This window comes from Lontra canadensis, unplaced genomic scaffold, assembly GCF_010015895.1.
Source record: "Lontra canadensis isolate GAN:19392208 unplaced genomic scaffold, GSC_riverotter_1.0 scaffold23, whole genome shotgun sequence".
In the NCBI taxonomy this organism is placed as follows: domain Eukaryota; kingdom Metazoa; phylum Chordata; class Mammalia; order Carnivora; family Mustelidae; genus Lontra; species Lontra canadensis.
The window spans coordinates 14,527,630-14,542,216 of NW_022631017.1; the positions used below are offsets into that span (position 1 = coordinate 14,527,630).

Consider the following 14,587-nt stretch of genomic DNA (forward strand, 5'->3'; position numbering starts at 1 on the left):
GCAACACTTGAAAGTGTGAGAACTGCTCATTTATCTGCATACCAACTAAACTCTTAAGGTGGCACCCTGAAATTCCACAGTGGATAGACCCCCAGGAAAAACCCCTAGTGGTATGCCACGTCACTGGATATAATCTCAGTTAAACCTTAGGGGCCCCAGTTTTGAGTCTTGTCTTTTGACAACAGTTAACAAAATTAAAGGAAAACATTCTACTAAATGCTGGTTCACTGTAAATCTTTAATGATTATAAGAAGTAGATATTTTAATCATTTTTTGCAGGTTCCTTTATGATATATGACAATAAATCTGAGTTTTCCTTTCTTTCTTTGTTTAGTGGATACAATAGAAAAAGCAAATAGGCAACAGGATTCCAAATTTTTATTCATAGTCAGGAGAAATTTATTAAAGTGCTATCAACATACGGTATATTCATGAGCTATTTTTAAATCTTTTTTGGTATTCTCTAATTACATAAAAGCATTCCAATTGTATTGGTAAACCTTCACAATTTATGTCTGTTAATAAAGCCAAAATATTTTAGTTTCATTTGAAATAAGGTACTTTCTCCTTCCTACTTATCAGAAAATATGATTCAAAAATTGAAAATGATTCCTTTTTCTAAGTTATGTATATTATTCAGTGTTCTCAAATACTGCCATCCTCAATATATGTCTTACCTATAAAGGAAAAGTTGAATGCATACCTTAACCATTACAGTGTCACAATGAAATATAGATATAAACTTTATCAACATTTTGAACTGTATCTGATACTAATTCAGAGTAAAAAGAGAGATTGTTGCTAAAAAATTACATAGATGTTTTTTATATATAGCAAGGTTTTTGCTTCATATAGTCACTAGACAATGAGAAGCATTTTATTCTACTGATAAAGAAGGTAAGGGAATGAAAACACAAGAGAAGGAAAATAAGAATGCAACTAAAGAACTATTTGGAAAAAAATCAACTTTGTCTCTGGTTTTGGAAAATGACATGAATGCAATGAATAAATCTTTTCAAACACAACTTGAATAAAAATCTGCTATAATCTCACAAGGGTTATGAATGTATCACACACTGTGGCTTTCATACCTTAATTATTTTTTGTTTTTCAGGAAGTGAAGGATTTCACAAGTTATAGAAGATTGCTGCTGGCTCATTTTATGAAGTTTAGATGTCGAAAAGATGAGGAAGTGAGTAAGAGAAGAAGATTGTGGTACGAACTCTGGTAACTCTGGTTTTGGGAATACTATGTGGGCAGGGTCATGATGCAGACAGAGCAGGATCTAATCCCAGTTCTATCACCACCTGTGTGACTCAGGAATCAGGTGCTCAGAGCCTCACTGCTACAACATGGAGATTTTGCATTTCTCCAGTACTGATAACGGCCCATGATAAACCCTTAAAAAACAGTCTTATTACCACCATTATCACCACTACCACCATCCTCCTCCTCTTCTTCTGCATCCCCAAGTTAAGAGAAAAGCTATCATAAATTCAACTCTCAAGGTCCTCTGGAATGTTCTTTTCTCTAAATCTTCAGTAGTGTCACTTAGGTCCTGGCTCCAATTCAACCTAAAGTAGAGCTCATCTTCCTACCCCTATATCAATGTTTATCCCACAATTGTCTTGGATTTACTAAACAGCATTTATTGCTATCTAAAATTACCCTGTAAACTAATTTATCATATTATCTTACTAGCATGTACATTTCATGAGAGCTGGGATTTTGTTGAATTTGTTCATTGCTGAATCCTTCAGAGACAAGAACATGGCCTGGCACATAATAGATGCTCAAGATAACCAAAGATGGCACATAATATTTGCTGAATAAAGATGTGAGTCATAAGTCACTAAATGTGTTAGTAGTTGTGTGCCTGATGAAATGACAGAGCTTTAAGATCCACTATAACCCAGTTTAACTCTGGGTTAGTATTCTTCTAAGACTAGTCATAAAGCATTACATAGTCATAAAGATTAGATAGCAGAAACTCAACATAAATGCTACAGTTGTTATCTGAATTAGCAGCTAAGTCTAAATTGAGTAATAAGTGTACTTTTTAGTCGACCAGAAGTCTGTGAGAGAAGGCTAAAGTCAGAAGCCCCTATTTAATAGCTACATACCTTGTTAGCCATAAAAACTGAGACAAAGAAGTTAACAGTGATTTATAAATTAGAACTATGGCTATTATGATATAAAGAACTTAAAAAATTATTAAAATAAGGTTAAATTATTAAAATAAGGTTAAAAATTAATAAAAAATTATTAAAATAAGTAAATGTCTCAACCACATGGAATTTAAGAGAAAATCGTGACCAGCTATTCTGCTTATCTGGTCTAACCCTGATCACGTACCTAATGGCAAGAATGAAAAACAGAACAAAAGTGCTTAGAATAATGAGCTGTGAAAAAATTCTTGTATTCTATGCCTATACCATTAAAACTCTTGGATTTCCTCATTTTGCAGGACCCTGGAATTAATCGATATTTGTACTGCTTTAGAGGAATTGGATACCTCAAATTAAAGTAACGCTCAGTTATTAAGTTAAAAACAAACATTATCCTCAAGTATTTTACTAATACTTCAACTAAGTATACTTTAAGTATACTTTAACTAAGCTTCAGACAATTTAACCAGCTCATTTTCTACCCATCATTCACCTGCTGTTCTTCATACTTGTTTTATACTCGTAGTCTGTAATTTCAGTAAGATTTTTGCCAATACCTCCAAACCCATGCATTTCTTTGTCTCTGTCACATCTGGGAGCAAAACCCAACTAAAGCCGATCACCTATCTTCTCCATATTTGCATATGAACTGCTGAGCAATAGACACCTGATACCCCCACGAGTTCATGGTCACAACCTAGACATCATCCAGAAACTCTACCAGGTTTCTCTAGTCAACCCTCTCTAGAATGACAATTCTATATTACACACACTCATCTCCACGTCTGTCCTCTCTCTGAGTCTAGGCGGATGTCCTCTCCTATTTCTTCATATAGCTAACAGGGGCCGTCGGATGATAATTATCTCACATCTCCACCACTTAATCTACCAAGTCACTGATATGCCGATTTTCTCCTCTACTCTCATTCTGCAGTGGAGGAAGGACCCCTTCCTGAACCATCTGTCCTCTGAATCCCATCTTCCTCCACTTCTTAAAGACCTTCTCCTTTTCAATCAAAACCAATTTTGATTCTGTGCAATTACTCTATCAAAAGTATTCTTGCTAAAGTCACTTATGACCTCTATATTGTAATGTCCCAAAGATATTTTTCTGTCCTTATAACAACTTCCCCTAGCAGAAGCCTTTGACACGGCTGAATGCTTCTTCCTTTTTCAAAATACTATTTTCTTTTGGTTAATCACATTCTATTGGTTTTCCTCCTACTTCCGGGATCACCACATCTCAGTCTCTTTTTCTAGTCCCCTCTTCTCACTAACACTTACATGTTAAGGCCCTCTTTTCTCAAGTCTGGTATATGCTCTGGGCAAGCCCATTCCCTTCTATTCTTTAGTTGTCATTTAGCTGTAGATGACTCATGAGTTCAGGCTAGAGCCTGACATCCCTAATGTCTAGATGTTACTTGGTATCTTGTAGCTAGAATGCCTGAGTCTGAAGCCCAGCTCTGCTACTTTGCATGCCTTTGGGCAAGTTGCTTAATAATTTGCTCTGTTTCTTCCTCCATAAAATAAGGATAAAAATACCTTTTCTTATTTTATAGGATTGTTGTGAAACCTAAATGAATTAATATTTATCAGCAGAGACTGTCTTTCTTTTGTTTGGTTCTGCACCACCAAGTGCAATGCCTCAAAGCAGGTATTCCATAAACATCTGCTGATTCACTAAATAAGTGAACTTACCAGATGGCAAATTATCACAATTCTGAGGAATTTTCTACTAGCCCTATTACATTTTAAATTCCTTGCTATAGCTACCTCTTGGTACCCTTCTAAAGGACACCACAAGTAAAAGAAAAAGAACACACAGGAATATTCCTGGAAAAACATAACTTGTTTAAAACACACACACACACACACACACACACACACACACACACACACACACACACATTTAGTCTTAGAAATCCATATGAATAGGATTCAGACAGCAAAAAAAATGATTTGGAGTATTGGTTTTAACAGACACTGTGAATTATGAAATGATTCAAAATAAATATAAATATATTACCTCATCTCTTTCATTAGACTTTTGTAAAATGAGAAATGACTGGTCTGAGGAACACTTAAATCAAAAAGAAAGTGGTTGAAGGAGAAGCACCAAGTCCTCAATGTCTGATCAACACAGTGCTCCTAAAAAGAAATGATTAACTCCCATAACAGACAACAGCAATGGTGACGACAAGCATTCCTTTTGTATAGGGTAGCTTATGTCTGTCAACTTTACTGTTTAAAATTTGGAAAGTTAGGGGAGAAGTCTAGATTAGAAGTTATTTCTTGGAGAAGCAGATGATCTTAGTAGACAAGTGCTGAAGGGGTAGCCTTTCACTTGAAAAGCTACTGAAGACTAATATTTCTATCCCGAGACACAACACTCCACTCACTTACGACCTTGGTGCCATAGGTACCAAGGTACCTTGTGGTACAGGCAGATTCCTGTTTGGAGTTTCTTGGAAAATTTCCTCTCTCCTCACAAATTCCTATCTTTAGCTACTCCTGGTGGTTGGGAAGGGTATATATATTTTTAACCTGTGTGGCAGTCTTTAACACTGTCTACCAAATTTTCTCCCAGGGATATGGTGGTACAATGCATCTCCTCCCCCAACCTCTTAAGTTACAGTGGCCACATGACTTGCTCTGGTCCATGAGATGTGGGCTGAAGTAACCGGTGTCCTTCTGACATAGGCACTACAAGCCAGTGTGCATTTACTAGATTCTCTTTTTCCATCCCTGCCCTCCAACTCTATGACTCCCATCTTGGCAAATGGAAATGATTTGGACGGCAGCTGCTCCACCAGCTGGGCTCTGGATGGATGATGCTGAGAGTCATGGGCAGAGCACGTGACATGGGCGGAACACAGAATGTATGGAGCATATTATCTTAAATCACTGAAATTTTGAGGTCGTCCCTACATCCTAAGCTAGGTCTACACTTAGCAATGTGAATTTATAGTTTGCTTACTATGCACAAAGCACTGTGCTAAACTAAAAGGGATACAAATATTTCATTAAGAAACAAGCTGGGACGCCTGTCTGGCTCAGCTGGTAGAGCATGCAACTCTTGATCTTGGGGTTGTGGGCTCGAGCCCCACACTGGAGGCAGAGTTTACTAAAAAAATAAAAAATAAAAAAAAGAAAGAAACAAGTTACTTTCCTGACTTTCCCTTTCCTTGGGGAGCCAAGCACTCTTACTTGGTTTATAATCAGACAGAAATCAGACCAGCTTCTGCCATTTATACATTAGCATGAAAAAGTTTTAGAGCAAGAATTATTAGCAAACTGTAGAATTCCTTTTCTGAATTGTAGAGATAAAGTTCTTAGAGCAGATAAAACTTCTATGCTTTTGAAAACAATCACAAATACAGTATAGATTTTCATAAATAGAGAAACATATACAGCAAACCTGAGTTAAGGAGTAGATATGATTTTAGTCATTCATTCCAGGACAAAAAAGTAGTCATTTCATTTGACTAAAATATATATTATTTATAATCAATCCCATATATTCCTAGATTTCTTTTAAAGTACAAATTAAACTTCTAATCATACATTCAATGAGAGACAGCTGGAACTCATTAACCACGGAAATTTAATAAGCAAAATTACTATAATCTAGTATGACTTTGAACCTTTTTAAGTAAAAATACTTATTCAGTATATCATATTCCTTTCTTTTGTAAAAATTTCAATAGTAAATGCTAAATAGTAAATTTAATACCTGAAGTACATGTAAGGATCAATTCAAACTTCTAAGAAATCATAGGGTCAAACACATTAGTACAAAATAACATAAGGAGACAATCAATATCATTTAGTAAATATGATTAAAATTGTTCTTTTTTAGGAAAGTAGCATATGTGTACCATTAAATGGCTAAAAAAGTTTTAGCTGAATAGTTTCCTCAAACTAAGCAAGTATATATTATATCATCCCTTTCCCATTTATCTTTTATAATTTCTTCTTAGATTCAAAATTTCACAAAATACTCCAATGTCAATTCTATTTAAAAGGTCCGCTACAGGGGCGCCTGGTTGGTTCAGTCTGTTGAGCAGCAGACTCTTGATTTTGGCTCAGGTCATGATGATCTCAGGTCATAAAATCAGAGCCTGATGCTGCGTGTAGAGCCTGGTGAAGATTTTCTCTCTCTCTCCCTTTGCCCCTCCCTCCCCCCCCCCCCCCCCCCAAAAAAAAAAAAAAAAAAAAAGAAAAAAGAAAAAAGAAAGAAAAGGTCCACTATAAATGACCAATAATATTTGGTAATTAATTAAATTTTGATATTGCCTCTAGCTCTCTGGTTTTCAAAAATTTCTCCTTCACAGAACCAGCATTTATAGAATAGATTAAAAAAAGTAAGATGTTCTGCAGGGGTCAGTGGGGGGGTGGTTTGAGGTGGGGAGTGGGGTAGAGTTGTAAGGGGCTTACCCGGGGATTAGAGATTGTGCCCATTTTTAGTCCCCTTGTTATATATAAATTTTTTTTTGTCTTCACACACTACCTCAGTCTTCCAGGCCATTTGCTTATTTGTGTTGTCAATGTACAGATTTTGCTTTAAAAGGCAGGAGACTTTTCTGCTGGGGTTTTAAAACACAGAGGTCACAGAAAGCCTCATAAAGGTTTAGTCACAAATATTTACTAAATATTTTCCAGCTCAAGGTATACAGTGCTAAGCAAAGGGCTATAAAGACAGCAGAAATCTAATCCTTATTTTTGAGTTATACAAATTCTTCTGGGGAAAGGGGTGATGAAGAAGTAACAGGGTCATAAACAAAGCATGGTAATAGCCTATGCAGAGAATGCAGGGAAGTCCCCGACCTCCCCGCGCAGGAGTGGAGCCAGCCTGAGCAGACAGTCAGGGAGGGCCTCACTGCAGGTACTGTCTAGGTTGGGGTGGGGGGGGCAGGCGAAAGCCGTTCTAGGGAGAGCAAATGTGGATATAAAAACCACGCAGATGCTCTTGGAGAATTTTAGGGGAAAAAATCCACATTGTCGTTAGAGAGGAAGGTGTGTGAGGCATAAGGAACAAAACCAAAAAAGGTAAGCTGAGTCTGGGTTATTTGGCTTTCTTTGTAGGCCACATCAAAAAGACTCAATTTATAAAGGCACAGGGACAGTGCGGTTGGCGAGAAGGGAAGTGTGGCATGATTACAAGACTGTTTGGGGTGAAGGTGCAGAACTGGCTGAGGGCTAGGATGCTGGAGACATGGGTGGGTCATGTGGATATCCATAAGCCAGTTTTCTGCCTTCCCGTCCTATCACAGCAAAACAAAACTAACAAACCAAAACACAGACCTTTTTTCTTACAGGTCTACCCAAGTTTCCCACTTTGGGTTTATGAGTTACATCTGCTCACCAGAAACTAAAATCCACAGCGCAGGGATTTGAGGTGTTTTTCGTCTCAGGTATGTCTCAGGGCAAAGAACACTGGGCAGCACCTGGCCAGAATGCATCACTGCGGAGCGACTTCTCTCAGGTTGTGACTCCGTTCTACCTGCACGGCTGTCCAATCTCACCGACACACACGCACACACACACACGCAACTGTCCAATCTCACCGACACACACACACACACACACACACACACACACACACACACTTTCCTGCCGATGGAGCCCCTCTAACCACCTCATCCAAAGTGGTTCTTCCCCAGACAATTATTCTCGGTAAGAATACTGATGCCTGGGTGGTTCAGTCAGTAAAGCTTCTGACTCATGATTTTGGCTCAGGTCATGATCTCAGGGCTTTGAGACTGAGTCCCCGACTGGGCTCTGCGCTTAGCAGGGAGTCTGCTTGAGATTCTTTCTCTTCTTCTCTCTCTGCCCCCCGCCCCCCAAAAGAGAATATTGATGAAAAGGAGGGTGAAAAAGTTTTATAAATCCAGCCCTTTCTCATTTTATAATGCATTTAATGTTCTTAATTTTTATTATTTCTCTTTCTTCTTGGTTCTTTTCTTTTAATTATACAGACTCAGCTAACCATATGGTAATTTTTTCATAACATAGACATTTAAAATGATTTATTTCTTTAAGAAATGCTTTCCACAGAATTTAAAGGGATGCTTATACTTCAGTTGTTTGTTGAGTAGTCTATCTTAATATTATAGATTCACTCCTTGGTCCAGTTTATTTAAGAGATTAGTTAAAAAATTTTAAGGAATTTCACTATTTTAAATATGTGTATCATTTATGCCCAGTGTTATATTTTGATTATGGCATTATAAATAAATTTTATTAAAAATTTTCATTGTCTATAACATATAATAAACATTGATCAAGGATTTGGTTACCTAATTTTTCTATTTCATTATGCCATTATTTCAAGCCTCCTTTTTAACTACATTGCTCAAATATGTCATGTATTCATTTTATAGGCTTAATTTTATTTAAAGATTTTATTTATTTATTTTAGAGAGACAGAGAAAGCATGAGCAGGGCGAGAGGCAGAAGGAGAGGGAGAGTATCTCAACAGCTGACTCTGCACTGGGGGGTTCAATCCCACAACCCTGCAATCCTGACCTGAGCCTGTCAAAAGTCCCATGCTTAATTGACTGAGCCACCCAGGCACCTCTAGGCTTACTATATTTTGCTTTTAGGGTACTATGATCATGTTTTTTAAATCTTTGTGTGTGTGTATTTGTAATTATGCTCTCTATTGATATGTTTTGTTTCTGGATTCAAATCAACTTTATTAGAGTCCATAATTAAAATACTAGCCAGAGAGGATGATAAATCTGAGCCTGATTTTTACAGGCAGGATTTGGGGAGAGGAGTATTAATGCATTTCTGGTGGATCTGTTTGTTTTTTTTCCCTGTCCATACCAGATAGTTCTACATTTTATGGAAAATTCAGTATGTATAAGGTGATATTATTTATGGGTAATTTTATGTTATCCAATTTTTAGTGTTCATTATAAAAAGGAAACCAAATTACTATTAATTCTCGCCCCTTTTTTGCTCTGGCTGCTAGGAAACCCAAAGACAAATTTCTGCCCAAAGCCTACTTGGCTATACCAGATGTTTGTTAATCTTACCTGTAACTCTAATGTTCTCTGACTTTATCAGTCAGGGAAAGACAAATACTGTATGAGCTCATTCATATGTGGAATTTGAGAAACAAAACAAAACAAAAAAAAAAAAAAGGAAAAAAATAAGAGAGAGAGAGAAAACAAGAAACAGACTCTTAATTATAGGGAACAAAGTGATGGTTACCAGAGGGGAGACGGGTGGGGGGAATGTGTGAAAAAAATGATGGGGATGAAGGACTCCATCTGTCTTCTTGAACCCAGACTGATATATGGAACTATTCAATTACTGTACTGTATACCTGAAACGAATATAACACTGTATGTTAACTAACTAGAATTAAAATAAAAAATTAAAAAAATATAGTCTGGGGGCCCTGGGTGGCTCAGTAGGTTAAAGCCTCTGCCTTCGGCTCAGGTCATGATCCCAGGGTCCTGGGATTGAGCCCCGCATCGGGCTCTCTGCTCAGCGGAGACCTGCGTCCCTTCCTCTCTCTGCCTGCCTCTCTGCCTACTTGTGATCTCTGTCTGTCAAATAAATAAATAAAAAATCTTTACAAAAAAATTAGTCTGACTTTATTCTATTCTCTGTTTTCAACAGCTTTGTGTGTATTATGCACATTTCTGGTAAGTCACTTTAATTTCTTTGCAGAATAAGGCAGGAGACAGATCGGTGGATGGTCTGGAAGATTACTTTATTGTCATGGATGGTGGCAGACACAGTTTGAAAGGGAACCCCATCAAAGCATCCTGATTTTCTAAGGACTTTCTAAACACTTTCACAATTATTCATCACTAAATACACTCTATACAATTGATGGCTAGCCCCCTAAATAGCCCAAATATTTGAAACCTATTATGAGAAAACAGTAAATCTTTCCACCAATAAACTGACATTCTCCATCTTATTTCTCTCTTCTCCACTCCATAATCCTACCCCCTTCCTATATGTTTTTTCCCTTGATATTCCTAAACTTCGGGGCATTAGCTACTTCTCTTTGTTGGAAGCTATTCAGCAATCTTTGGTACTTGTGTATGGAGCAATGGATTTCTCTTGGTCAATTTGGGGAAAAATAATCTTGCTCCCTTGAAATGAAAGATATCCTGGCAGAGTTACCTGATTTAATATAAGAATCCATTATGTGTATTTCCCCAGTGCTAGATCAATGTCTTGGTTACCTTTTTTGCATTGAAAGCTAGTTCTTCAATTGTTTTAGCATCCAGTAGTTGGTGTCTTATTTTTCCAGTTTACCTATATAAAACATACTAGGCAAATGTCTCCCCTGAGGAGTAAATACCTTAGTATTTCCAAACATTCTCTCTTAATTTATACAATAAAGTAGTTTTATAAATCAGGAAAAGTGTTTTCAAGTATATTATTAAATTATCAGTTTCCATATGCTTGTTTCCTCTGACATCCTTACTCACCGTAGTGATACTGTGTCTCTTTTTGGCTTCCAAACATTTATTCTTCTAACTCTTTTAATAAGGCCTCAGTCTCCTGTTCAGGAATTATGTACACTCCGTGTTCAAAGGATATTGAATTCAAACCCTATAGAAGACTTCTATCATGTCCTCTCTTTCTTTCCCCAAGATCCTTAAGGGGCCACATGTAAACCAAACGGCCAATTGATTTCTTTCTCCTGGGCCTCTGTGTCTTGACAAGGGTAGAAAAAACAGGGCATATTTATTAATTCTAGGATGCCCCAGAGTGATTATTGAGCTTACTTCCAACTTGTTTTTCAGCCCTCACTAGGAGGATGTGGCATTACTATATCCTATTAACTTAACTTTCTGCTGAATAAAGTCATTGGTTTCTACCGTAAAACAAATAATATGTGGTATATTCATACATGCTACTTTACACATATATCATCTTCTCTTGTAATGTCTTGTTTTGCGTTTGCCAATTTTCAATTACCATTTTTCCTTAGGTCACTCTTATTCTACAGCGGGGTTTCTCAAAATTTGTTCTGGGAAACAGTATTTGTAACTCAGAATTAGCAAATGTTACATTAAGGAAAAAGGAGGAAGGTTACAGTTAAGGAAGTATGTTAAACAGAGGGATAAATAAAATTCAGTTAGTTTCTTTTTCTGTACATTGTGAATTTCTAGGACAGAATATAAGATGTAGCTTTTTATGAATTTATTTTTAGTACATATATGGATACAGAGTTATCCTGAAGTATCTAAAGAGACTAGTGCTCTGTAGAACATATTTTGGGTAATGATATTCTTCTTCTATTTACTGTCTCCAATGAGGACTTCAGTTTCCCTTGAGTTTGTAGTAGAGCAATACTACCTCTTTTACTTCTATTTAATACTGATCATTCCTATTTAGTATTCATCTTATAATTATCCTGTTTGTAATTCTTGTGATTGTTTGCATTTCTTATATAGACTGAAAACCTTGTGACCGACTGTTTTTAATGGCACTACCAAATATTTTAAATGAGCTAGAGTGTTTTAAAATTTATTGAATATGTCCCTATAGTCAAACTACTTATCAACAGGTATGTCATGTTACCATTGTAATTTTGGTAGGGTTTACAGTTCCATTGGCATTCTTGATTACTCCTGAGTGTTTCTAATTGTAGTTTCCCTGAAGCATGTAACACAAACCAATGGTATTCCTCTTCTGTTTTTGCAATAATTAAATTTAAGAATTTTGATCTTATATCAATGTAGGGCTATCTAGTTCTGATGGTGATTTATATGATGTTCTCAAAATACTGAGCCTAAGCAATGAAAAGAGAATGTCAAATTACAGTGACTTAGTAGCCCCTCTATAAGATAATGTAGGAAGATAAATTTGCCTAGACTATCTTAGTAAATACCTTGATTACATAAAAATGTGTAGTATAAAATTTTATCAACAATCTGAGACCAAGTAATTAATAATTTGGCTATGTTGATGTTCTTTCTATTAATGAATGTTCAATTTTTTTTTTTTCATTTGGATATTGAGATAAACAGCTCAAGTACAGACTTGGGGTAAAATAGTTTTTCTTGACCACATTCCTGATAGTCAACTTCCCTGAGTGCACTGGTCAGAAATTGTCAGTGATGAGGTAACTGAGAGGAAAAAGGATGAAATGATAAGAAAACAGATTAGTACTAACCACTTCTTACCCAGCAATCCCACTTAAGAGAATAAATATTTATCTACTGATTATAGCTACCTCATCCAAAATACAGGAACTGGAAAAAACCCAACTACCCAACATTTAGGGACGGGTTATGCAAAAACTATGCTGAATAGATGAATCTTTATGAACTAAAAGTATATTCTATAGAAACAGAAAATTAAGTGAGAATGGAAATACCTTAAGTATTTTATAATTATAATACAGAAAGTCTCGATGTAATAAAAACTATGCTTTGTATGGGGATAAGGAACCAAAAATTACACTAAAAGAATAATCATTTTTAATGGAGGTGTTCTTTGTAGTACTTTGTTTGCTAAAGTTAGCTATATATGGATTAAAAAAGTACCTTTACAAAATCTGAGCCAAATGATTTTATCTATAGGCAAAATACCTGTGGGTATATTTATATAATTTATACAAACCCACAGATATCATGCTTAATTAGGATGTTTTTTTCACTTGTAACGGATATATAAAACTTAAGACACCATTACAAGTGAAAAAATATCTTAACTAAACATGATGCATATTTAAAAGAAATGTTACTTGTTTTTCTTTGTATGCTCAATTATCCTATTGAGCCCAGATATAGAGGGATGCAGTTCTTATTTTCTCCAAATCGTCTCACCTCCATATAAATGTTGAAGAAAATTAAAACCAAGTTCATCCTAAGTATGTCAAAAAGAGTGAGAATACCAGGCACTGGATACTCAAAGACAAATATTCTAAGAGCAGAAAGTTGCTAACTAAAATAACAATTTTCAGTATGACTTTGTAAAAATATGGATTCCCTGGCTCAAGGCTTGGAACATCCTAAACCAAACTGAATAAATGAAATGATGTGGGCCTGGAAAAAGGGAAGAAGAGGAAAAATAGGCCAGAAAGTCTCATTACTCTGGCTGAGAAGGTGACAGAGTCCATAACGAAGAAAAGAACTTAACACTTAAATAGGACCGATATGGGTGAATATAGAGTCATTTATATACTTTGAAAATATCTATGGTAGAATAAAATCTAAGGACAGAGAGAACATTCAGGTTGTGCAGGCTGTTTTGTTATGGCTAGGAAAGTACCCGGGAGACAGGAACAAAGTAAAGCAGCTTTTCTCATTAAACATTTATTGCTCTGCTTAAATCGGTTTTGAAGGAGCATTGAAATACGTGAAATACTACACTAGGTAAGATCCACTCTTCCCCCAGCCAGAATGCTGAGGCTCACACAAATCTGACTGACATGCAATTGAAATATGTGACTATTTTTCCTTGACCTCAGCTTTTAATACTCTCAACATTAAAGGTGAAGTCCTTTCCAACAACTCTTAGTGGACACTTAGGATATTCACAGAGTTGTCCAAAACCTTTCAAGAAAATAGCATCTGTGCTCTTTATAAGCATGATACAAAAATCCTTTCTTAATCTATCAATAAAAGGAAGCTAAATTAAAAATTCCTGCTTTCTTCTGAACAGACAATTAATTAAGCCTCACTCGAGGAAGAGCTCCGAAGCACATTACACAGGGACACTGGCCTACAGGACTTCTCACTAGAAGGCTGAGTACCTCACTTACCCCCTCACTGTAATTTTCAGATCTCGCTTGTCAACCTACTCCACCTTCAAAAAGGTTTTTATTAAGCTAAACTTAAAATAATTTTTAAAGAAAAAGAACTCATCCACCAGCCTCCCACTGCACTAACCCTCTTTGTGTACAGGCATTTCTAATTTATAGTTATAATCACATCACACCTAGCAGAACGGACCCAGGTGTTTTAACCCACTGAGCCACCCAGGCGCCCCCGGACCCAGGTTTTTTAAAAGGTATTGCTTACCATATCCTCAGAATATGTTGTGCCCAACTTGCCCAGTGTGCTCGTTTAATATGTATATATTACACTAAATTCAGTGTATGCTAGAGACCCATTGAAATATGAGAACAGATACCACAAAAAGCAAATTTTCCCACTAAAATATAATTTTACAGTTTCATCTTACCTCTTCTCCAGACAGATAGTAGGCTGAGAGTAGCCCACCAACAAAGCGTATATTTACTTCAAAAACAGAGACTTCAGCATTCTGTGGAAACAAAATAAAGGAGGTTCATATATAAATGATGGTACACAATTGAGAAAAATACCGTCATGATAAAGTAGACCAAATATTTAAATTTTGCTCACTCTTATATGCTTGCCCAGAGCAATTTATATACAAGAGAAAAAGTTCTGTCTTCTAACAGTGTCAAA

At 36.2% G+C, this 14,587-nt stretch overlaps 1 protein-coding gene across 1 annotated transcript in view; it reads right to left on the reverse strand.

Moving 5' to 3' along the window:
• MAN1A1 (mannosidase alpha class 1A member 1) overlaps nt 1-14,587 on the reverse strand; it is a 167,833-nt gene that overhangs the window by 87,437 nt on the left and 65,809 nt on the right. The window contains exon 5 of the mRNA XM_032862419.1: nt 14,340-14,420. Coding sequence (XP_032718310.1) covers nt 14,340-14,420 — 81 coding nt within the window. The remainder of the gene's footprint in view (nt 1-14,339; nt 14,421-14,587) is intronic.